Source organism: Heterodontus francisci, chromosome X (assembly GCF_036365525.1).
Source record: "Heterodontus francisci isolate sHetFra1 chromosome X, sHetFra1.hap1, whole genome shotgun sequence".
NCBI lineage: Eukaryota > Metazoa > Chordata > Chondrichthyes > Heterodontiformes > Heterodontidae > Heterodontus > Heterodontus francisci.
This window is the reverse complement of record NC_090421.1, coordinates 6,058,292-6,083,547: the sequence shown is the minus strand read 5'-3', so window position 1 is coordinate 6,083,547 and position 25,256 is coordinate 6,058,292. Positions and strand designations below refer to the sequence as shown.

The window sequence follows — 25,256 nt, the reverse complement described above, 5'->3', positions numbered from 1 at the left end:
GTAACAATAACTTGCCTTACCATTTCAAAAAACTTAAATTATACTTCACCCGCTCCGTGTCCGTTTTTTCTAAATAACCCTAACTCCTGAACCTTATCCTCATTACAATATAATACATATTATTTTGGCATGCTGGTGCAGAGGAAATAAATTAGTTCAAATCCACCAACAAAGATGAAAAAAGATTATTGCGTTGTGACTATTAAGTGGTTCCCAAAACCCAGTCAGCACAATGCTATTGTTAACAAAGCTATTCAAGCACTGGAATTTATTTTAAGGACGTTGGATTAAATTCTAATGCAGCTCACTTTAATATTTTATGGTGGGGCGACACTTGTGCCAGCCACATGTTCAAGTCTGAGAAGCGGGACTTGAACCCCCAACTTTCTGACCGACTGAGTCATGGCTAGCACTCCAGCGGCTGTAGAAATACGAACACCCTGAACATTTACCAGTGGAGCTGGGCGGTGCTTGTTGGTCAGAAGGGAAAGACCGCCACGATAGTGGAGGGCTACAATTTGACTCCCGCCACTGTGGAGGGATTAGGTTGTAAACCAGGTGTGTGTGTGGGGGAGGGGGTTGACTGTCTACTCACTCACTCACTCGGTCTGCTGGTCAGAATGAGCAGAGCCGCGCTTTTTCTGATTCTTGTTTCATTGAACAGAATCATCAGCCAGGATGAAAAAGAAGAACTTAAAGTGGAAGTCTTGGTGAGCAGATTTCTTTTAAAAACTGTCTTTCCTGGAAGCTTTTACTTTCACTATAACATTGAGTTGACAACTATAAAGAAACACAACACCTGCCTGTATTTCTTTTGATTTCCTTATGTTTTCCTTTTAAAATAACAGCTGAAACCAGAGGGTTGTCCCGAGCTATCGACAGTTGGAGACACTGTTCACATCCACTATACTGTAAGACACATCGCAATTCTCCGCAGTTTCCTTTTTTAACAAATGCTCGTGTAACTTGTAAATTCGAAGTGTTTTCATATTTGTATTTGAAATAAGAAAAATGGGAATTGTTGCATGTGTGGCGGCCATTGGCTGATGGGAGCTCTGGCTGCAATAACACGTCAGCAATAATGTTCCTTCCCCAGCAGATATTTTCCCCGTCAATTTCCAAGGAAAGTATTAAGTGGAGGTGCATTTCCACTTGGAAACTAACTGTCACTCAGCCAAATTTCAGGGAATGTCGGAGCAGGAAACGTTTTTAACCCAGTGATCAGAAAACGAGAGGAAGTGATAAATGGACACGTCAGTGAGCGAACTCGCACACATAGCTCTCGTATTATTGATCAGTTTGTACTGTACGTTAGCCTTACACCTCAAACAAATGAATTCATCTAAATCTGGCACCGAATGCAATATTTCATTCACATTTAGTGGAAGCAAATCAACGTTTAGAAAATGCGAGTTTAATTTTTCTGCCTTTTGATTCTGAAACTCTTTGCACCAAGTTCCTGCTTTTACCGCACCCAAATATCTGGAATTCAGTGCAAAGTGGCCATATTTACTGCTGCCAACTAGGAGGGGCAGCGAACCAGAGAAGGCAGCTCAGAAATTAGAGAATTGGATAAAATATGTGGGCAGAACGACTTAATATGGACACGTGCAAAGCACTGCATATAGGATGGAAAAATAAGTGAGGCGTGTACTCAGTAAATTGTATAGAAATAGCGAAGGTTGAAGTTTTGAGACCTAGGAGACTTGGACTGCATGCTGAAAATGTTTAACCTGTTCGGAGTCGTAATCAAGAAAGCCAAAAGCATGTTGAACTATTTTACAATAGTGACTGCACTTCAATACAACATTGACTGAGAGTTAAATTGGGGCTATTGCTGATGTTGGCGATTATCGTGTGTTGGGTTATTTCAAATGTTGGGAGGCTATCCAGAGTGACAGCGAGAGATAACGGAATGAGGCATACTGTTGGATACTAGAGGTCACTAATTGTATGGTGGATATAGCTGTGTGGGTTGCTATGGATGTAAACACTGGAGAGTTGATGCACTTCTCCTATTGTGCTTCTCAGGGTAAACTGGAAGATGGGACCTTGTTTGATAATTCCTTAATCCGGGATCCTCTGGTGGTAGAACTGGGCAAAAAACAGGTTATTCCAGGTAAAATGTGACATATTCTGCTGCTGGAATGAAACTATGCTTAAATACTTCCTACAGTTACAAAGATTGAGCCAAGAATGAAGCAATTACATGCCCTCTTTTCATTCGATAAATTTTGACTCTCGCTAAAGTAATAATATTTGACTTCAAATCATACACAAAAATCTTCATTGAGATCAAGAGCCACATTTTGATACAGGTATTTTAATACAGTTCCAATTCTGAAACTATTAGTGCAAGTGTGCTTAAAAAGAATTTGAATCTGACTTTATTTCTATTGCCAGGTTTGGAACAGGGTCTCCTTGACATGTGTGTTGGGTAAGTCAATGTGCTTTTAATGTTAATCAGTTTTAAGTTCCAAGATGTTACTAACATGTTGTGTCTGGTTAAGATTTTTTTCTCCCCTGCTCTCCTTTCAAGTCTTTTTGCTGGGCTGTGGTCCCATTGGCACCACCAACCCTCCAGTCATTCACTCGAGTGCCCACTCTTCACATCAGATCCTGGATAGTATCTGAGAATAGTTTTACCTTCAGCTTTTACTGTGGGTGATATTAGACAATCTCAAATCTGCCCTTGCCCAACTTCCCTACGTGCTCACTCACCAGCAGAGGTCTCTGGATAGAAAGTAAGAGAAGGAAACCTGGCTGATTGTTCTTGGGTTTGAGAGGGAGGGAAATGACCCCCTACCACCTACTGTATTGGTTGAGATCAGCTAAGTTATCACAGACTCGGGAAAATATTTATTTTCTTGTCTTTGAAAAATACAAGTTTGTGTCTTTTATCAGTTTGTTCAATGCAGTTGATACTGAGTATAGTAGAGGTCTTGTCACGTGGATGAATGTCTAACGTACACTATGATGATGTAATGCCTCCAGATTGTTTGTTTTTTATTCTTTCATGGGATGCGGACGTCGCTGGCTAAGCCAGCATTTATTTGCCCATTTCTAATTGCCTTCTTGAACCGCTGCAGTCCATGTGGTGTAAGTTCTTTCTTTCTTTTGGGCCTCCTTATCTCGAGAGACAATGGATACGCGCCTGGAGGTGGTCAGTGGTTTGTGGAGCAGCGCCTGGAGTGGCTATAAAGGCCAATTCTGGAGTGACAGGCTCTTCCACAGGTGCTGCAGAGAAATTTGTTTGTCGGGGCTGTTGCACAGTTGGCTAGCATTTATTTGCCCATTTCTAATTGCCTTCTTGAACCGCTGCAGTCCATGTGGTGTAAGTACACATACACTATTGTCAGGAAGGGAGTTCCAGGATTTTGACCCAGCGACAGTGAAGGAACGGCGATATAGTTCCAAGTCAGGATGGTGTGTGACTTGGAGGGGAACTTGCAGGTGGTGGTGTTCCCATGCATCTGCTGCCCTTGTCCTTCTAGTTGGTAGAGGTCGTGGCTTTGGAAGGTGCTGTCTAAGGAGCCTTGGTGAGTTGCTGCAGTGCATCTTGTAAATGGTACATACTGCTGCCATTGTGCATCGGCAATGAAGGGAGTTAATGTTGAAGGTGGTGGATGGGGTGCCAATCAAGCTTTGTCGTGGATGGTGTCGAGCTTCTTGTGTGTTGTTGGAGCTGCACACATCCGGGCAAGTGGACAGTATTCCTGACTTGTGCCTTGTAGATGGTGGACAGGAGAAGCACTGATTCATCAGCCGAGGGGGGGGGGGGGGGGGGAGACAATAGGTGGTAATCAGCAGGAGTTTCCTTGCCCATGTTTGACCTGACGCCATGAAACCTCCAGGGGGCCGCAGTCAATGTTGAGGATTCCCAGGTAACTCCCTGCCGACTGTGTACCACTGTACTGCCACTTCTGTTGGGTCTGTCCTGGCGGTGGGACAGGACATAACCAGGGATGGTGATGGTGGTGTCAGGGACAGAGTCATACTCACGAAATCATACCTTACAGACAATGTCAGGCTGTTGCTTGATTAGACTGTGGGACAGCTCTCCCAATTTTGGTACAAGCCCCCAGTTGTTATTAAGGAGGACTTTGCAGGGTCGACAGGGTTGGGTTTACCCATTATTGTTTCCAGTGCCTAGGTCGATGCCAGGTGGTCTGGCCAGTTTCATTCCTTTTCTTACACTTCATAGCAGTTTGATACAACTGAGTGGCTTGCTAGGCCATGTCAGAGGGCATTTAAAAGTCAACCACATTGCTGTGGGTCTGGAGTCACATGTAGGCCAGACCGGGTAAGGACAGCAGATTTCCTTCCCTAAAGGACATTAGTGAACCAGATGGGTTTTTACAACAATCGACAATGGTTTCATGGCCATCATTAGACAAGCTTTTAATTCCAGATTTATTAATTGAATTCAAATTCCACCATCTGCTGGGCTGGAATTCAAACCTTGTCCCCAAAGCATTAGCCTAGGCCTCGGGATTGCTAGTTCAGTGACATTACCACAATGCTACCTCTTACATGATCGTTTTGAGCACAAATTGTTGGGAAATATACAACACTGTTATAGGCAGTTAAATGAATCCTGATATCAGTACTTTACTTTTCAAATCACATGATTTGATCTTGGGAACCAGTGACCACTGCTAGCTAGGAAAAGTAAATTCCTTAAAATGGAATTAAGTGTCCCAAACCCTTTCTGTATGTTGAAAGTCATGTGTATAAGTGCACAATTTCTGTAGCTGTCATATTTTCTCAGACTTTCCCTATTATGTTTTATTGATAACTCCCCAATTATAAAACAACACACTTTCTGACTCACCCATGAGCAATGCCGTAGGAGATTTTTAAAAAGTGGAAATGAATAATTTTCAGAATGTGATGCTTTGTGGTATTGATATAATACTGATACCTGACAGCAACTCAGCCATCAAAGTGTTGTTGCTCCAACCATCCTGAACACATATTCTCCTGTAATACATGTTGTATATTGTGAAAAAAATGTAGAATTTAATTGCAATACTGCTGGTGTAGTGATTACACAACAATGATCTTCCATGAGCTTAATTGTCATACAGTATATATTATACATATGTTCTAAACATCTGGAATGTCAGCCAGTTGATGACAAATTCAGCTGGCATGAGGATATATCCTGCCCAAACCATAGGATCCTAGTGTGATAATTTTATTTCATTTATATTAGTAAGAAGTTTCTTTCCTATCCTGAGGGTGTTGACTCCTTGGTGGAGTTTAGTTCCACAGGCATTGGCCACCCTCCAGTATCTCATCCATGTGCCTATTCTGTATGAACTTAGACAGTGAACAACAAGTATTCGAGCTGAGCTCCATCCTCATCCAGCATTTCCGGCCCATGCACTTTCCAGGAAGAGTAACCAGTAACGGAAAGGAACCATGGCTGGTTTTTCCCTTCCTAACCCAAGGGTGGTGGGGCCCTTTCAACACAAACCAGGGACCTTTGGATATTGATTAACAGTAAGCTGACTTTACCAACTGAGCCATTGCGTTCTGACTGGTTGTAAGAATCTATTAATCTGTCACCCATTAGTAATCTATATATTAACTATAGGATGATTAGCAGATAATTTTTTTCCTTCTGTCATTCACTTTTTACAGAAAGAGTGACGAGAAGTATATTTATTTACAGAGAGAAGAGGAAATTAACCATTCCATCGCACCTCGCGTACGGGAAACGAGGCTTCCCGCCCTCCATTCCAGGCACATATCTGGTTCCAATCTCAGCATTATATTTTAAATTTTGGTCTAAATAACATTTTTTTACATTAATGGTACTTCTGGAATCTGCATCAATCTTAACAATTTTGCATTGCTATAGAGCCTTTAATATAAAGATTACTATTGTCCATGGAATAAACGCTGCTACTGTTATTTCAGGTCTTTCATAACTGTGTCTGATATATCTTTAACTCAAGAAAAATGGGATTTTTAAAAACTAATTTGAGGAACTATGCTGACAGTTGAAGAGATTAAAAGATTAGATGAGGGGATGAAATGATTAGGTTTTAAAAACCCACACCCTGCAGGAGGAAGTGTAGGCTGAAGGAGGTAAGGTGTTCCTGGAAAGAGGAGAGAAGAGTTTTGTTTTCAACACAGTGAGGATATGGGGAGAAGGGACAGTGTGTAGGATGACATATTTGGAACTTAACAGGAGCAAGAGAGGGATGTTCTAAGGAGCAATCAGAATTATAGTACAGAAGTAGTTGAGAGAGAGATGCTGGAGGTCAGACTGAGACCACCTATGAAACATAAGAACTAGGAGCAGGAGTAGGCAATTCAGCCCCTCGAGCCTGCTCCACCATGCAATATGATCATGGCTGATCTCATCTCGGACTCAACTCCACTTTCCTGCCCGTACTCCATAATCCTTCAACCCATTTCTAATTAAAAATCTGTCTATCTCCTCCTTAAATTTACTCAATGTCCCGGCATCCACCGCACTCTGGGGTAGTGAATCCCACAGACTCACGACCCTTTCAGAGAAGTAATTTCTCCTCATCTCGGTTTTAAATCTGCTACCCCTTATCCTAGAAGTATGACTTCTCGTTCTAGATTGCCCCACCAGAGGAAACATCCTCTCTACGTCTACTTTGTCAATCCCCTTAATCATCTTATATACCTCAATTAGATCTCCTCTCATTCTTCTAAACTCTAGAGAGTAAAAGCCTAAACTGCTCAATCTCTCTTCATAAGACCATCCCCAAGCTTTTTCTGGTGTCCTGTCCATGAATTTGAAACGGGTACAGAAGAGCTTCCCAGGTTCAGGATAGGCTTATGCTTTACACAGTTAAACATAGTTGACAGAGAAAGTAGTGTTTAGCTCAAGCGAGAGAGCTAAACTTCTTGGAGACCATGGAGATGTAGGAGTTCCACTTGAGGTCAAAGGAGACAGTGAGGGCCAGATGAGTACAACAACCTGTGGTCAAAATAATGAACAAACTGCACAAGCTTCGCTCTTTGAGATTAAGTTGGAATTACTCTTTTATACGCCATGTATTTCACTGGTATTTATATCATTACATGTGGTTTAAGTGCTGCAATATTCTAGATGTGACTGGACATTGAGTTTCAAACTTTGCTTTCTTTATTTCAGGAGACTCTGTATTGTTGTTTGAGACAGAGTTGGTGACTTTAGTGAAATCGACATATTGGAAGAAACTGATGGACAATGTGATCCCAATAGTCTGTCTGTTGCTGGTCCCTGGACTTCTGTGTCTAATAGGTTATTACCTCTATTTAAAAGCAAATGTGCCAAAAATCTCCAAACGGAAACTCAAAGATGATAAAAAGAACAAAGCAAAAAATAAATAAATTTTCTACAAAACTGTTAAATTCTTGTTTGGTCTTATTTTGTAAATAGGGGAGAGTTGGTTTGATTTCTTTCGCATCATGGGATTATCCTCTGGTTCTAGCAATGGCATCTGTGAATAATCACTTGGTTACAGACAGTTGATCATTGCTGCCTTCAAGTAATTATTCACAGGTTCAGCTTTAGGTCAGACTCACAGCGTTGCTTTAATTGATTGTTACATGTTCAGACAGCAGGGCAAAGGTGAAAGAGAAGCAATATTAGCATTAGGTAGCCGTGATAACCAACATAATTGTAAGCAAAACATGTACCCCATTACACTTCTGCCGTTATTGAAGTGTACTCCTCACCTCACATGCCGGTCCTGCCCACGTCTCAATCATATAAGAATGTTGTTTTAAAGCATGCTTTTCATATAAGCATAAGAAAGCCTCTTGATATTAATTTTAAAAATTATGGTGGTACTGCTACGTATCAAGATGCATATTGATGAGCTTTCAGATATATTTAAACTTGTGGGCTGAAGATGATAAATTGCTAGGGAAATGTGGTGTATGAGCACTGCACCACCTAAATACAATTTTTAGTCTCTGCAGTGGTGCACCTCTTTATGCAGAAGTGTGTTGCTGCATTAAAGCCAATTCTCAAAACTTGCAACTGATACACAGTACTGCTTACATAATATGCAAGAGTCTAAAAAGGAGTGTGTGATGTTATTACACAAATGCTTAATGTGCTCATATCAAATTTATCTCCATTAATTCAATGGAGGAAATCCCCATCTTTTTACATGGGTTAAAGCCTTCACTGATATAGTGAGAAGAGGAATTTACTACAAATTTGTCGAGGCTTAGATTTCTAAACTCAGGCACTGTGTTCAAGTCAAAACATTTAATTGAATCAAGGAATTAAAGATGTAGCCTAGAGCAATCTCAACCTAGTTCCAAATGGGTGTGAATACTGAATAAAAACAGCTCATAATTCAGCACTAATTAGCACTGAATTGCGAGTCCTACTTGCAGAGGCCACATGACAGCTGGTGTGCGAAATGGAAATTCACACTGGCAGAGTTGTGTTCTTTCAGATTACAGTTAAGCAAGGTGGCTGGGGAAAAGGATCTTTATTTTGTGTCTATAACAACAGGCTGAGAGTGCTTGAAGCTGAAATATAAACTAGAAAGGTATTTCATTTCCTCAACAGTAACAGTCTTCACTTTGATGACAAAAATCACTAAAAAGCAGTAAGTCCACAACAGCAAACTGGTGTCAAGCTGTGTGAACAGCACAATGGGTGGGGTGGGGGAAGGGATGATAGGATCCTGTCGTGCAGGATAGATTTATCTCAAGTATTTGCATTATTTCAACTGTGACATCTGCCATATGGAAACGTTGGACTGAAGGTTAACCACCTGAACAATGGTTACTTCAACCAATCGCCATCAAGATGCAGAAACCATCAACAAAATTAGTAAACTATAATATCACAGGGTCTCAGGCCAAGGACAAACAGTCCTGCTGCTTGTGGGCATCACAAGGAAGATGGAATTATTCTTTTCCCCAACAGAGACTTCTGAAAATTCCAACAAGAGTTAAATTTAACTCTGGAACAACCAGGGCAGGAATACAGACCTGCAAGCTTCTGGTCAGAGAGAAGGCTAATAACACTGGAACTGCCCCTCCTTAAGCACTCTGTGCCTGCACTTCACTGAGCTAGCTTCACCCAAATGTGAGAGCAGCTTCTTTTTTAACAGTGTATCAATGCTGTCTCACCTGAGACCTGTAGGAACAATTAATAGAAAGACTTGCAATTATAGTGCCTTTCACAACCTCAGGCCATCCCAGCCAGTAAAGTACTTCTGAAGAGCAATGAAATAAATGCCCCAAAGAACTTCCTGAAATGGTTCTTGAAAATGGAATTCGTAGTCAAGACTAAATGTGACAAACCAGAAGAGCTAATGCTAAACCAACAAGACCTACGCAAACAAAACATTCCTTACCAGGAATGGAAAACAAGCCATCAAGACCATAGGCCCAGAGACAGCTCTTTCAGGTGGACATAAAGATACCCTGCCTTGTCTGGACCTGCGCGTGACTACTTTGTTAGGAAAGACCTAAGAAACTAGTGAGTAAATGAGTGGTCTGGTACATCTAGGTGCCGGTGCTTGGAGGACATCAGGATACCAACATTTTAACAAGTGTCACTCAGACTGGTCCACTAAATTGGGGAGGTTTCTTTAGAAATTAATATACTAATATAGGATTTTTGACACTAATGTTCAGGTTTGTTCTCGGTTCTTGCTGGAGTTCTTTTAGTAGTTTTTGCAGTAGATGAAGTAGGAGTTTTTTATTTAGTATACATTGCATGCTGTCTGTGTAGAATCAAAAAGTACTCTGACAGAGAGAGAAAGGTTACAGAAGTTAAAGTTGTATGTCTATATCACCCAGATACAGGTAAGTACATCACTTAGATGTACAGGTTTTGCTGCAGGCAAAAGAGGTGATTTTTAAGACAGCTAGTCCAGATACAGCTGGACATGAAGGTCGCAAAGGCAGAAGGACTGACTGCTGTTGCTGCAGGAATCATACATTGCCCCAGTAAAAAAATTATTTGCATTGCTTACCTTCGTCCTTGGTCTCCTCCATGGTGTCTCACTGACCTTTGGCTGACTTAATAGGGTGGGCACCTCTGTTGAAAAGATTATGAAAGGGCTTTGATAAGGTAGACGTAGAGAAGATGTTTCCACTTGCAGGCTAGACCAGAACTAGGATTAGAAATATAAGACAGTCACTAATAAATTCAATAGGGAATTCAGGAGAAATTTCTTTACCCAGAGAATGTGGAACTCACTACCACAGAGAGTGGTTGAGACGAATAACACAGGTGCATTTAAGGGGAACCTGGATAAGCACGAGGGAGAAAGGAATAGAAGGATATGTTGATGGGATTAGAAGAGGGGTGGGTGAAGGCTCATCTGGAGCATCAACACCAGCATGGACCTGTTGGGCCTGTTTTCTGTGCTGTTAATACATTGTAATTCGGTCATCATAAATCTCGGTGATATGGCTTATGTTGCATAAAGCCCCCAATTATGATAAAACACCATATCCTCATATTTACCATTAGCAACAGATTGGATAAATAATTTGCAAACATTCAGCTACTGAGTTGGACATTAAGTAGCTTTGTTAAATTGCAAGGATAAGAAAGATAATTTTGTGGATAATTTTTTGACACATTAACACATATTGCTGAATAAATTTGCTTTGTTTCAATATCTGTATGTATATTTATACAGAAAATTTGACAACTAGTTGGTGTAGTTTTGGATTTATACATTGTTTATTGAATTAAATGACCAGCTGAGTAGATATTTAACTTAATAACTAGCTAAGGAATTGTCAAATGGTCACATAGTTTAGTCACTGGTCAGTAAAGTAAAAGACGGACATTTAGACCACTGAAGTGATTGTTAGACTGTATGATCAACGATATGTGCAGCCTCAATCACATTGTAAACTGGCTTTGGGGCTGCAGATTCTATCACAGGTACATTCATTTTCACATTAGTTTTGTTGTTGATGACAATGAGAGGGTTCAGGTTCGACAGGATTTCCTCATTGACAGAGATTCCATCTAAGTACTGTTTCAGGAGTTGCCGGAGATGCCTGTTCTCCTGCAGTAAGGTATATTTCTCTTGTTGCAAAACCACCTGGTCTAAGAGAACCTTATTATAGCGCTTCCAGAATTGTTCCAGAGCCACATAGTCCATCATCACCTTAAAGAAAAAATAAGACAAAAAGTGTAAATTTACTATACTATAGAACCTAGGAAGAACGATCACTTGCATCAGATTTGGGAAAGCAACTCCCATATAAGCAAAATCCCAGCTTTTTGTGTCCAAATTCCAATTAGGATCCATTTCAGCTATGGTTTCAGGCAGGAACACTACTAATTAAGGTAAACCATAACTCAATTTTAACCCTTCATTTCATTACAATATGGTGATTTCTTTTTTTCTTTTTCTTTTGGGCCTCCTTATCTCGAGAGACAATGGATACGCGCCTGGAGGTGGTCAGTGGTTTGTGAAGCAGCGCCTGGAGTGATTGCATTATGATTGCAAATATGGTGATTGCATTATGTAATAATTTAGTCGGCTATCCAGTTGGACATCATAGTATCCTGAAACATAGTGAGGTTGCACAAATTAAGTGCAGCATGCACTCGGGTGAGCCAAATCTGGTCCATGTTCCACAAAACCAACTCATATTCTTCAAAGGGAAACTCCTCTCACATCTACCAGATCTAAACTTTATCCTATCCTCACCCAAATCCCATACTTACTCCATTCATTCCTACCCGACATAAATACCACCCAATGATTCAAACTTCATCTGCATCTTGCCTTAGTCAATTCAGCTTGCCAATAAATTCCAACTTAAGCAAACCCTGTTCTTGAGATAGAGCTTGTCCACCACTCACCTCAGCAAGCTCTTCACATGGCCTCTTGATCATCAGGTGCTGAACTTTATTCTCTTCTTCCGGGGTCAGAGAGGAGGCATAGAATGGAAGAATTTTCTCTTCTTCTGTTTCCAGTTTCCTGCACATCTCTGCCATTTTCAGAATGTGTTCGCCCTGGACACATCAAAGGAGTTAGCATTCACTACGTGAAGAACGACAATTATTCAAGATTGACTCCAAAAGAATTACATTTGTAAGAACCCACTGAGATGAGCAACAATGGTCATTTAATTTTAACAGTTCTGAGGTCGGACCATGATCCACTTCTGTACAAATATCAAACAAAATGGTCCAATTAAACAGAGTGGAAACAAGGTACAACAAACAAGGTGATAGAATGGTCGCTGGTAACCGTGGGTGGTAATCTGCCAATGGAACATTCAACATAGCCTCAGGCAATGGAGCAACATCTCTTAAACAGAGACTGTTCCATCTCGAGAAGATTGGCATGTTGATAAAACAGAACCCATGAACACATTAAATTACTATCTGATGCTGCCAGACCTGCTGAGTGAATCCAGCATTTCTTGTTTTTGTTTCAGATTTCCAGCATCCGCAGTATTTTGCTTTTAAATTACTATCTGAGTTCTTTACATGATTTGAATATGTGTGGTATGCTGAAGTTGTGCAGAATCCACAAGGACATCGTGTAGTAAAAACAGAAAGTGCTGGAAATACTCAGCAGGTCTGGCAGCATCTGTGGGGAGAGAAACAGAGTTAACGTTTCAGGTCAGTGACCTTTCATCACATTCTGTTCTGATGGACATGGGTTACTTCTTTACCAAAAAGGAAGCAAGGACTAGCCCTTGCACTTTCACTTCTCACCAAAGCAAGATCAGGAGCAAAGTGTTCTTGGAGCTAGAGGCTCATCATTTGGACGATGAGGAAGGTTTGGTCAATCTCTTAAAATGTATGGATAAAATTTATGTTAAGAATTACTTATTGAGTGCCTATGAGGCTTGGTCGGACTTTGATAAATTTATAAAAATGGATGGTTTTTCCATAGAAGAATATATTATGGAGTTTAACCGACTATATGCAAGGTTGCAGGGATTCGACTTGGAAATTCCTACATCAGTACTTGCCTTCAAATTGTTGGATTGTGCTAGCATATCGAACATGGATAGACTCTTGCTATTAACAAGAGTTAGATTCAAAGAAAGAGATAGGCTTTTTGATCAGATGTCTGACGTCCTGAAAAGATTTTTGGGAAAACATTCCTTTCCAGCCGCTCTTTAGCGGTGACACCTAAAGTGGAGGATACAATGCCAGCAGCATTTCGAGGCCATTCAAGTATGGTGCCCAGGCGTCCATATGAAAGGAGAATCCAAACAAAACGAATGAGGATAGGGAGCCTTTTGGCAGCTATAACAGATGGCAGGAATTGGGTAATTATGGCAGAAGGATGAACCCCAGGAATAACCAAGGGGTGGTCAACAGGTGTTTCCGATGTGACTCAAAGTATCGCTGTGTGTTGTATTGTCCAAAAAGGAACAACAGGGTTTTTGAGATGACATATGACGTGGAAGGTTCGGAAGGCGGGATGACACTACTGATCAATCAGAAGGAATTGTACTGGTCACAAGAAGCTTCAGTCCAGTAATGAGTGTCCTAGTCACAGATTCGTTCAATTGCGCAGCACTAGACAGTGGGTATTGGAGGTATGTGGAGTGGATTGGTCAGGTGTAAGTAAGGAAGACCGAAGTAAGGTCGAAGAATATGACAGTTCTATCTGTTTCAGGTTTAGGGATGACAACACATTGAAATCACTAAAAAGAGTGGTAATTCCATGTAAAATAGCAAGGGTAAACCATTTTATTAGTCTGGATATAGTATCCAATGCTTTGCTGTTAAGTCTATGAAAAAGGCTCATTGGATACGGAACATGATAAAGCATTTGTCTTTGGGAAATCTGTAGCTTTGCGGTTTACAGTCAGGAAATTATTGTATCCCTTTAGTGAGACCTACCACCTCTAAGCAGCTTGTTAAAGAAGTATTAATGGCATCCGGGGGTAGGTATTTAAAGGACAAAAGACAAATTATTTCAAAACTACATGGGCACATCCATCTTGTCATTGAAGATTCTGTTAAAAGATGCAGGGGTAATAGGTGATGACTACACTAAACTTATTGAGGATATCAGTGAAAAATGTGATATCTGTAAAATACACAGGAAGACCCAGAATGAGTCTCCCATTAGCAAGGGACTTTAATGAAACCATAGCGACGGACTTGAAGATATGGGATTAATTCAAAAACATTTTTCTTCTACACTTTATAGACATGGCGATTAGATTCAGTCTGTCAATGGTAATTTATAGTAAAGAAAAAAAGTAATAGTGGACAAGATAATGGAAAGGTGGATAGGAACAGGACTGGGAGCACCAGCTAGGTTTCTAGCTGACAATGGAGGAGAATTTGCCAATGATGAGTTCAGGAGTATGTGTAAAAATTTGAATATTGTAGCAATGCACACGGCAGCAGATAGTCCTTTTAGTAATGGGATTTGTGGGAGAAATCATGCCGTGATTGACGAAATGCTCCGAACAATTTTAGGTGACCAGCCAAATTGTAAATTGATGACTGCTCTGGCGTGGGTAGTACATGTGAAAAACACGCTTCAAATAGTTGGGGTCTACAGCCCCTATCAATTAGTTTATGGCAGGAATCCAAAAATGCCTTCGGTAATGTGGGATCATCCCCCGGCTTTAGAGGGGACTACAATTAGTTCAATTTTAGCGGAACATTTGAATGCCATGCATGCAGGGAGAAGAGCATTTATTAAGGCGGAGGTTTCAGAAAAAATCAGGAGAGCTTTGAGGTATCGGATCAGGCCATCAGAAAATAATTTTAATACAGGGGACAGTGTGTATTACAAAAGAGAAGGGCAGAAAGAATGGAGAGGCCCAAGAAAAGTTATAGGCACTGATGGCAAAAACTGTAATTTTGCAACATGGCAACCAAACCATTAGAGTACATTCCTCACGGCTTATTGGCACTGATGAAACACTGACAGAATCTGAATAAATGATGGATACATAATGCACCATTTACTTTGCATGCACGTATGTCAGACCTTTGCAAGCAATAGATTGTGGCAGATAATAGGCTAACTGAGAGTGAACCAACTGATAGTGAAGATTAAGATAAGGCCATTTATCGCAAAGGTCAACTACTGAAAGCTGGGACTAGAGTGATGTATATGCCAGAAGGAACTAGTGAATGGAGGGAAGCCACCATTATAGGAAGGGCAGGAAAGGCCACAGGGAAATACCAACATTGGCTGAATGTGCAAGACAAGGGACAGGATATCAGACCTATAGATTGGCAGAAGGAAGTAAAAATGTGGAAGGCTAGAAAACATGGTGCAAGTTCAGACAGCGGACCTGAAGATGGTCATAGTACAAGGAAAAGGTCAGGAACTTGAGAGGAAGTCTGGTCGTAGGAGAGACAGGTCCAGTAGTAGCAGTCCAGAAAGGGATAGGAAATCTAGTAGGGGACATGGTTTCACAAGAGCAAGGACAGAGAGCAGGCGAGGAGCGCCACAAGATGTAGGAGCCCTTACGATAGAGAAGCTCTAGTGGCAACTAACAAGTTAGATGGTGAATTGGTAAAGGATGCGAAACGAAAAGAGCCTGACAATTGAAGAGAGTTTGGTGTATACACAGAGGTGCCAGATAGAGGAAAACCAGCATTGTCCCATAGATGGATCTGTACAAAGATAGTACTTCCCGATGGTATGTATAAAGCTAAGGCATGCCTGGAGCTCGGGGATTTGAGAAATGACTAGGCGACCAAGAAGTTAGAGTAGACTCCCCAACAGCAGGAAAAGCAAGTTTGAGGATTTTCCTAGCCCTTTTAGTGACACCCTCATGGGAATGTAAGTCCATTGGTATCAAAGCAGCATTTTTGCAAGGGGAGAAATTTCAAAGCGAAGTATTTTTAAAGCCACCAAAAGAAGCTGGAGATATATAAGGGAAATTATGGAAGCTAGACAAGTGTGTTTATGGACTAAACAATGCATCCAGGATGTGGTATTTTTCAGTTAGGTCCATCCTACTAAAAGTTGGCTGTATTCAGCTAAAAGCGGATCTGGAAATGTTTTATTGGTACTATCAGGCAAAACTAGCAGGCATTTTCTTCATGCACTTAGACGATTTTCTGTGGGGAGGATTTGAGGCATTTGAGAAATTTGCGGTAGATAAAATTCTACAGGAATTTAAAATTGGAAGTCGGGCTTCCGGAGCTTTTAAATATTTAGGGTTGAATATTAGGCAGACTAAATTGGGGGTAACTCTAAATCAACAGTCTTACCTAAAGAATATTAATAGAATCCCAATAAATTGGGCCAGATCCTCACAAAAAGACTCTGCAACCAAGGAAGAAGCAGACCAGTTAAGGAGCTGAATCAAGCAATTAAACTGGTTGTGTACACAAACTAGGCCGGATGCTTGCTATGATGTATTAGAATTGAGCACCATGCTGAAACATGCTACTGTTGGCTAAGTGCTGAAAGCAAATAAGACATTGAAGAGATTGAGTTTTGACAAATGTATACTCAAGTATCCAGCCTTGGGTGACCAAGAAATGAAATTAGTCATTTTTAGTGACGCCTCATATGCTAATCTTCCCGATGGTTATTCGAGTGCAGCAGGGTTCATTATATTTTTGGTGAGAAGAAATGATAAATGTTGTCCATTAGCCTGAGAATCGAAGAAAATAAAGAGGATAGTTAAAAGCACCTTAGCTGCTGAGACACTTGCACTGATAGAAGCGATAGATATGGGTTTGTATTTATCAAGTATTTTAAAGGAACTCATATAAGGGGCAATCAGAGAAAATTTTTCCTTTGAATGCGATATAGATAACCATTTTCTCTGGGACAATGTCCATTTGACAAAAAGTGTCACGGAAAAGAGGCTGAGGATTGATCTCACGAGTATAAAAGAAATGTTGGAAAGAAAATAAATTTCCAAAATAAAATGGGTCAACACAAGTCATCAGTTTTTGGATTGTTTTACGAAGAGAGGATCTTATTCAAAGAAATTGTTGGATGTCCTCGAAGGGGGCTGTCTTGTGTTATGATGAGTTAGGAAAACTTGGAATTTTTTTTATGTTAAGATCGCTTTGTAATTCTTTATACAAGTTTTTATTTGTTTGAAAAAAAAGGGGGGGAATATACAGTGTTAATGGCTGGTGCTGTTGAAGGTCGATGGTATAATAATGTAAAATAAAGAAAAATATATATATGTATTTAATTTAAAGAAAAGAAGGGAATCTGTTAGGGTCTAATTAGTTCTGTTAATGAATATTAAATACCTAGTCGTTGAAGGTAATAGGGTGAACAGGTTTTGGGTGTTGATTAGTTAATTGTACTCAGATGTACACAAAAAGAAGAGCCAGCCAGCACTGGCTGGGTGTTGTTAGGAGTGGAGAAGTAAGCTCTGTGGCAAGCAATAATAAGTATCTACCAAAGCATCCTAGTCTCAATGTCTTCTTCACAAACAGACTTGAAAGTTTCTCTAACATCAGGGACCTGTGACTTTACCTTATCACAAATGTTCTTCAGTGTTTTGATTGCAGCATTACTTTCGAGTGTTAGTTTGATGAGACGCTCACGCTCACGTGCTCGGAGATAATTCATCTGGCTTTTCTGCATCAGGAAGTGTTGCTTAATTGTTTCCTTTTCATCTCGTAATTTTTTATTCTGTGCCTCACACTTCCGTGCATTAGCTGCCATCTTGATCTTCAGTGCTGCTATTGTATCCTATTAGTAAAAAAAAAGTAGTTAAACTTCGAGTCACCAGTGTAAGGATTAAACTTTATTCTGACTTTTTCTTTTAAACTGAGATCTAAGGGCTACAGTGCAGGCAATACCAAGATTGAACAGTGTAGGGCCGAAAATAAAGTAAATCAGGAAGGAGTGATTAGGTGACACCAAGCTTGGGTTTTGAAAGCTGTAGATAGTACACAGACAGATGGAGAGAGCTACATAGTTTTAAGGTCCTGGTAAACAATGATTTGGAGTAAAAAGCTGATGAGTCTAGTGGAGTGATTTTCTACAATCATACTCCAAAGTTTTCCCACTAGGAGCACACAGCATGAAATTGCAGGAATTTTCTTCACAATTTTCCATTCATTAAAATGAATTTCCCAATATGTTAAAGCTCTCTGCTGGCAGTGCTCATTCATAAAATCCACCCTTAGAATTCAACAGTGAGGATTTATTGTGGAACAATGTGTCAAATGGCATATTTGGAGCTCACAAGGCACAACAGAGGAAGGTTCAGAGGAGCTAGTATTCATGAAGCTGAGAGGAACAAGAAAGGCTACAACAGAGAGAAAAAGAGGGTTATTGATATTCTAAACAATAACTATCAAAATGGCATACAAATTAAACCTCAGTAAAGTTGCAGCTGTAATAATGCTTGGTTTATAAACTGGGCGTCTTTTCCCAAATATGGTCAAATGAGACTGCAATAACCGTGGCACAGTACAACAGGTACAATCGGTATTTAGTTAGACCTACTTGCATTCGCTGCAGCTTTTTCATTTGCGTTTCAATCTCTTTTGCACTCTTTTCATCTCGTGCCTTCAGTGCTTCAAATGCAATTTTCCGATCCTCGGTTGAGTCGATGTAGTTCTTCAACGCATATTGAAACTGCAGCCATAAGTCTTCCACTAACCCCTCCAGATGAACTCGAAGTGAATGCTTCTCCTCCAGGCTCTAAATGTAGCAAAATACACACTGGTCTCATTATGTTCGAATGTGCTGTTTGCTTAAATGATTTGGAAATAACAGAAATGACAAAAATTGTTCTTTTCAGTAAACCAATCTTAGGTGCTGCAGTAACTTTGGCTTGATAGCAACTCTAACAATATGAAAATACAATAATCAGTCTTAGTTCCTACAGTGCAATATTAGTACTGATGAATCAGTCTTAATCGGAAAGTGATCTTGGGTTATATTTTGCTCTCTGTTAATTTTCATCAAAAAGCCTCCGTATAAACAGTAGAAAGTGTTAATAGATGTAACGACTATTAACATTAAAATACGAGAAAACCCCCAGACTAATTTAAAGAATTACGTGACACGATTTCACACTTTAAGACTTTTATTGGGGCGGCACAGTGGCGCAGTGGTTAGCACCGCAGCCTCACAGCTCCAGGGACCCAGGTTCGATTCCGGGTACTGCCTGTGGAGTTTGCAAGTTCTCCCTGTGTCTGCGTGGGTTTTCTCCGGGTGCTCCGGTTTCCTCCCACAAGCCAAAAGACTTGCAGGTTGATAGGTAAATTGGCCATTATAAATTGTCACTAGTATAGGTAGGTGGTAGGGAAATATAGGGACAGGTGGGGATGTTTGGTAGGAATATGGGATTAGTGTAGGATTAGTATAAATGGGTGGTTGATGTTCGGCACAGACTCGGTGGGCCGAAGGTCCTGTTTCAGTGCTGTATCTCTAATCTCTAATCTAATCTAAAAAATCTAATCTATTATAACAACTAAAATAAAAAAAATTCCCATTAACTAAATAAGTAGCTGACACCCCAAATTACAAAGAAAGGTATTAAAATACCTGAAAACCTCACACCACACTTATACGTTACAGTCCTTTTTTAAGGCAAAATCATTTTGGTTAAAGGTCCCAAACTCCTCCCAGTTGCAACGGGTTGGATCTCCCAGACCTTTTCAAAGTCAATGCCCTCTTCACTCACTTCTCCGAGCACTTTCGACCTGGACGTCCGTGAATAAGGCAATCCTGTTGGGTTTTTACTTCTCTGCAAACGTCAACTTTCAAAATAGGTTCAAGTCTTCACAGCCTTTCACTGTATTAAGCTTCTGAGAGTAGGTGTTCCCTCTCTCTCCCTTTAGGCTGACACCGCTGGTTGTCTTCCTTTCCTACAGCCTGCTCTGACTTCAGAAAATCTATTAAATTTATCTGGAATCAAAAGTCAATAGCTCATTGTCCTTTCCAATATGCAAAGTCCAGAAGTCTGGTTTCAGCAGAGTCACCTGGGCCTTCCATTGTTCCCAGGTGTTAGCAGCTGCCATGCACATTTGCATCCTCAGAATCACTGACACCTTGTTTACCCATTGTTCTTCAGGTGTTATACCCCTGCAGTCTCTGTTTTTCAAAAAAAAGTCTTTGATCTGTGTTCTCTGTTGTCCTAGTAACTAAGATTTCTGTCTTGTCCTTTAGCAGAGTGGATGTGAGGTCACCTGACTTCTCAGACGCCATCTTAAACTTTAAAAAATCACAGTTTTTTAAATATAATCATGTTACAAAGTCCAGCATTCATAACAATAGACTTCATCTGTTTGTATTGCAGCTTTGAGCCTTGCTGGCATCTTAAAATCTAAACAACCAAATATTTGCTCGATAAGGACAGCTAAGACCCTTTTAAAGGCCATTCATAGGAACTTCATACAGAATTTCATAGGGGTGGGGAAAACAGAATAGAAATGAAAAGTGAGTCCTGAACTTAAACCTATTAGTTAAAATGAATGTAAAGATTTTGTCACATCACCAGAACATTAACAGAAGTTAATAATTGAGGAGTTTTCAGTCCCACAGCCTGGGTGCACTGGCCATTGACATCTTGTAGTGCAGAAGAAGCAAAAGGAGAGCACTATGGACATGTAGAGGGCATAGAAAGAGTGCAGAACTAGCAATCCTAGGCTACTACTTTACAGTCATATTCTTCCTCAACTTGCTGCTATTTTTCCAAGACAAAATACATCTTACTGGACATCATTCCCTGCCACTCAAGGGTCAACCCAGAGTTCAGGTGCTCCATAACAAAATGCCACACTGTATATCTATGGATTGCGCTTGTAGCCTGTGCAACTCACCAAAAAGCACATTCCATTGCTTCATGGCCCAGTTGGTGAAAAGGTCTTTTCACATTTTGCTGCTGAGCGATTACTGACACATGTGGACACTCCACAAATGGATGAGCCAAATCTTTGTCATTTATACTGGTTTCTTTGCTGCTTGAAGGCGTGAAAGGAGTGTTTATTACAGGCCCTTTGTGACCGGCCAGTTTTCTGTCATTATTGCATGAAATAAGCCACAGCAAAATTGCACGTATCCATCATTTTGAATGGTGGTCATTAAGATCCAAAAATATTGGTCATTAACCATCTTCTTTTTAAAAGTGGTAAATTATAGGGTAATTTTCCTCTGATCACACTAAATAACACCCCACTGGAAGTGGTTAGCAAATTCTGCTACCTTGGGTCCACAGTGACTGTCCCTTGATGCAGAGCTCGATACACATACAGGGAAAGCAGCTACCACCTTTGGCCGACTTGCAAAACGTACATGAGATAACACCAAGCTGACCCTGAGGACCAAGCTGATGGTTTATAAGGCCTGTGTTCTCAGCACCTTGCTGTTTGGCTGTGAAACATGGGTGACTTACAGCTACCAGGAAAAGAAGCTCAATAATTTTCATTTTCGCTGTCTGCGGCGCATTATGGATCTATCCTGGCAGAACAAAATCACAAATGCAGCAGTCCTCTCAAAGACAGAGCTTCCAAGTATGTTGGCGCTAATCAAACGGAAGCGGCTTTGATGGATCAGACACACCTGCAGGATGGAAGACGGTCACATACCCAAGGACCTTCTGTGTGTGGTAGCCAGGGCCAGACGACCAGTGGGATGCCCAAAGCTCCGCTTCAATGATGCTTGCAAGCGTTACACAAAAGCTCTGAATGTCGACCATCGCACCTGGGAGTCACTAGCTGGTGAAAGAGGGAAATGGCGACATATCTTGTGGACTGGCGTGCACTACCACAACGACCAGTTGCTGCAGCAGCTTGGGAACAGGCGCCAACATCAAAAACAACTCACAGCATCACTTGGCTTCTTCACATGCAGCACTTGCGGCAGAACCTGCTTCTCAAAGATTGGCCTTCACAGCCATCAGCAAAGGTGCAGCAAGAGAAGACACCCCACCTAAATGGATTGTTTGCTGCGTGTCCATCATCTTTTGTAGATGGAAGGATGCCAACCTATGGGTAACTTTACTCATTGGTAAGCAGCCTCACTCCTGGCAGCACCTACTGGAAAATTTGGGCATGCCTGTCCACAATTTTCTGACCATTTTGAATCAATGTGCACCCAAATCTCTGGATACATCCTGCCAGTGGGCAAGGCTCCTGATCGAAAGACTCATAAAATTACCCCTTTCATCCACATATGATGAACAGGCTGAAAGTCGATTCAGTGCTGTTGAACTGTTGCTGATCTGCAAAGTGCAGAATAGTCTGCTATCTTCTGATCTCTTTGTCTGCTAGTTGTTGCTGAGTGTTTTATTAACGTGGTTAGCCCTGTACATTGTTGCACTTTTTCACTGATCATTTTGAAATAGTGAAATTATGGGAAAAAAAAGTTTCATATTGGTTGAGTGTAGCTATCCAGGGGTTTGACTTCGCGATTTAAGCAATGAAGCCGCTCACAATCAGAATATTGCAACACTGATATCTCATACCCTCGAAGGTACATGTGAAGCAATAAGGGCTACTAGTTTATTTTCTTTTTGGACAGTTCAAAAGAATTTTTAAAAAAGGTTTCTCCTTCCTTGCCAATTTTCCTGCTCCCTACTAAAGCTGTTGGCTCTCGCTAAGATTCTGTTCCACAGACACTTGCCACCTTAGTAGCCATTATTCAGTGAGATTTAGCAAGCTAATCGAATGTGGGACATCACATCTGAGTCTCAAAGATCTTCTTGAGGTTTCCCTGAAGATTTGTTGTAAATAGCTGAGCCATACTAGTCATGGAAGTCCCAGCCCCAAGTCCTGGTTGTTTCAGTCCCTGGGCTGAGAGGCAAAATCAGTGTGTGTGTCCAGATCCTGATCGAAATCCAGGGACCTCCTGTGGGAAAGTAAGTGTGCGCAGACATTGGGAGAGAACAGCACAGCAGTGGGTTCGGCTATGATGCCCCCCCCCCCACAGTCCAATAGCTTGCCAACACTTGTTGGAGCTCGCACGTAAAGAATGCCTACTTTAGTAAGGCAGTGTCTTCAGAAGAGGATGGTGGCTTCAGTATGAACACAAAAGTGCATTTACCACTTAGAAGTTCTGTGATAACATTTAGACCCAGAAACAAACACCCTCAAATTTAACTCTCAGGGTTTAATTTTATGTATTATATAAAAATTATAACTATCAAAATTAAGAATTATATATTTTGCTGTTATCCAGTTATTTCCTGTATTTTTGATAGCACTTGATCAAATGGCATCCAACCCCTTGTTTCGCTGAATTGGCTGTGTGTCCAAGCTTCCTTACCTTGTTTTTGAGGTCATCCCTTGTGCTGTTGAATTCTTGCCGTGCATCATTTGCGACCTCACCAAAGATCTGGTCCATGGCATACATGATATCTTCGAGATTGGTCATCTCGTGCTCATGCTGCACAATCATTTGCTGTCTATTCAGATGCAGATTAAATTCAAACATTACTATAATAACAAACACCTTATTAACCAGAACACATAAAATGAATCACTTCATTACACTTTGTTAATTATGTAATTACAAAGAGCATTACAGAATTGAAAACCGATTTATTTTTTCAAAGTAGAAATGGTCCACAGGCACTCTGGAAAGATTTACAACTTCAAGTTCAGAGGTCGGCATATGCCAAAACCTCTTCGTATCCCCAACCTATTATAACTATCAATGTACGAGTTAAACACTGACCTCTCAACATCAAATTCTTCTTTCAGTGACTCCAACTCTGTCTCAAACTCATGCTCTATTAAGAGTAGTCTACTCCGCTGCAGCTCCACCAGCTTATCTATGTTCTGAATATGGTTACGCAGGGCTGTTGCATACTGCTCTTCCGCCTCTTCCAAATCCTTTGTTAAAGCCTGGAAGAAGAGGCATTAGAAATACATTACTGGTTCTTCTGATGGCTCAGTGAGTTTAAACAGTCCACTCAACACCATACTCTTCGGATTAGCAGCTTGGAGCTCCACTCCCCTACATTACCCGAAATATTTTATTGTAATATGAAAGCTACAGACCAGTAAGACACAGGTTTGGGATCTCTGACTCCCAACCTCAGTAGCAGTATCAGTGCAATTTATTGAGCTGACATGGTGAATGGTAAATCACGCTGGGATGCTCTTTGCAAGTGCAGGTGATTGCAGTGCAGCAGTGGCCAAGGCTTTGCACTTGCTACATTTGTCTTGTCAGCCAGCGAGTAGGATGTGCTGCAGGCAAAACAAAAAGAGTGAAGATATTAGCTGTTTCAACTATGCTGTTGAAGGGAGGATTTAGGGGCCATCAGCAATCTGAAACATGGTGATGGAGAATGATAGCCAGAAAGTCACTGTCTCAGAGAGCATGGAATTATCTCACTTTAACAAGAAGGCAATTTCCCTACAGATCCTTCACCATTCAAATCTTCATCCACCAAATAATCACTCAGACATCTGAAGATTATTTGACAATCCTATGCGTGCACTACATCATAGGATATCAAGCATGAATTGTTAAATAACACAGTCATAGAGGCACACAGTTCTGATATTATCAAGGCATTAGGATCAATCCTGTGACTTAGTGCATCCAGTAGGCAGGAAGTGCAAAACCATTTGTGTCTGTGCAGTGTCCAGCTGGCAGTTGGCCTGTCTCCTTAAAGAGGAATGTAAATGTGAAAAATGTTTGTGCCCAGTCCTACTTTCTCTCCTTATTAAACAGTTACATCTGATGACACAATTCTAGGACAATGGCAATTTTTCTGCTCACCCTGATGACACCGTCTTTCCGATCTAAAATTCTTTCAAAGGTTTGACTCAAGATCTCAATGTCCTTCCGTAGTTCTGAGGCTTTTGCTTCCCGCATCACAGTGCGCCACTTCTCATTTAGCTTTAGCGTGTTGAGACGCGTGTTGTGCTCTTCTTTGGACAGTTTATCCTGTAAGAAGAACACTGGTGTTTATGCAGAAAGAGCAAGGTAAATCATACCACAATTGTGTTAATCAAACCATGAATACAGGAGAATAAAATGTAAATTGCAGGCTGTAATAAGCCTGCAAATCATTAAACACTTCCAAACAGAGAAAGTTGGCTTGTGAATATCAGCAGAATTCCTTAAACCCATTGCCTGCCTTTGTTATTTTATAGGGTTAATTCTGTAATTCCGTGCTCCCAACAAAGAAGGAAGTCACACTCGAAAGGAGCGCAGATTGGAAACAAGGATACATCACATCCCCTGTGCTCCCTGTGAGCATGGCTTATACTTTAACAAATAAAGTTTTGCTGCTTTCCTTCCTGTGTATAAGAAGCACACTGAATGTGTTATTATAAGCACCATGACTTACAAGAGATGGTAATCAAGATAACAGTAACACAGAACCAGATCGGT

The 25,256-nt window shown here is 40.8% G+C and overlaps 3 protein-coding genes across 6 annotated transcripts in view; 1 reads left to right on the top strand and 2 right to left on the bottom strand.

Annotated features, from left to right (window-relative positions):
• Positions 1 to 25,256, bottom strand: part of ccdc65 (coiled-coil domain containing 65) — a 41,454-nt gene that overhangs the window by 3,348 nt on the left and 12,850 nt on the right. Inside the window, exons 3-10 of one of the 3 annotated variants that reach the window (XR_010971261.1) lie at positions 24,639 to 24,806; positions 23,586 to 23,755; positions 23,175 to 23,313; positions 18,408 to 18,605; positions 17,427 to 17,645; positions 11,840 to 11,992; positions 9,981 to 11,135; positions 4,966 to 4,983 (exon numbers count right to left, since the gene is read on the bottom strand). Coding sequence is in view for 1 of the 3 variants with exons in the window: in XM_068024749.1 (XP_067880850.1) it covers positions 10,830 to 11,135; positions 11,840 to 11,992; positions 17,427 to 17,645; positions 18,408 to 18,605; positions 23,175 to 23,313; positions 23,586 to 23,755; positions 24,639 to 24,806 (1,353 nt within the window). In the remaining 2 variants the exon portion in view is untranslated. Of the gene's footprint in view, positions 1 to 4,965; positions 4,984 to 5,016; positions 11,136 to 11,839; positions 11,993 to 17,426; positions 17,646 to 18,407; positions 18,606 to 23,174; positions 23,314 to 23,585; positions 23,756 to 24,638; positions 24,807 to 25,256 lie in introns of those variants that run through there. The other 2 variants (XR_010971260.1, XM_068024749.1) reach the window with 2 other exon arrangements.
• On the top strand, positions 431 to 7,383 carry fkbp11 (FKBP prolyl isomerase 11). Of its 2 annotated transcripts, XM_068024755.1 has the most exons (6): positions 431 to 710; positions 849 to 911; positions 2,032 to 2,119; positions 2,404 to 2,437; positions 5,681 to 5,751; positions 7,145 to 7,383. In XM_068024755.1, the coding sequence occupies exons 1-6, from the start codon at positions 621 to 623 to the stop codon at positions 7,360 to 7,362; spliced, it is 564 nt and encodes a 187-aa protein (XP_067880856.1). In that variant the 5' UTR covers positions 431 to 620; the 3' UTR covers positions 7,363 to 7,383. The 2 variants fall into 2 exon arrangements, with proteins under 2 accessions (XP_067880856.1, XP_067880857.1); XM_068024756.1 differs by lacking the exons at positions 431 to 710; positions 2,032 to 2,119.
• Positions 19,342 to 25,256, bottom strand: part of LOC137358630 (pleckstrin homology domain-containing family A member 3-like) — a 99,917-nt gene continuing 94,002 nt past the window's right edge. The window contains exon 9 of the transcript XR_010971262.1: positions 19,342 to 19,368. The gene's annotated coding sequence lies outside the window, so the exon portion shown is untranslated. The remainder of the gene's footprint in view (positions 19,369 to 25,256) is intronic.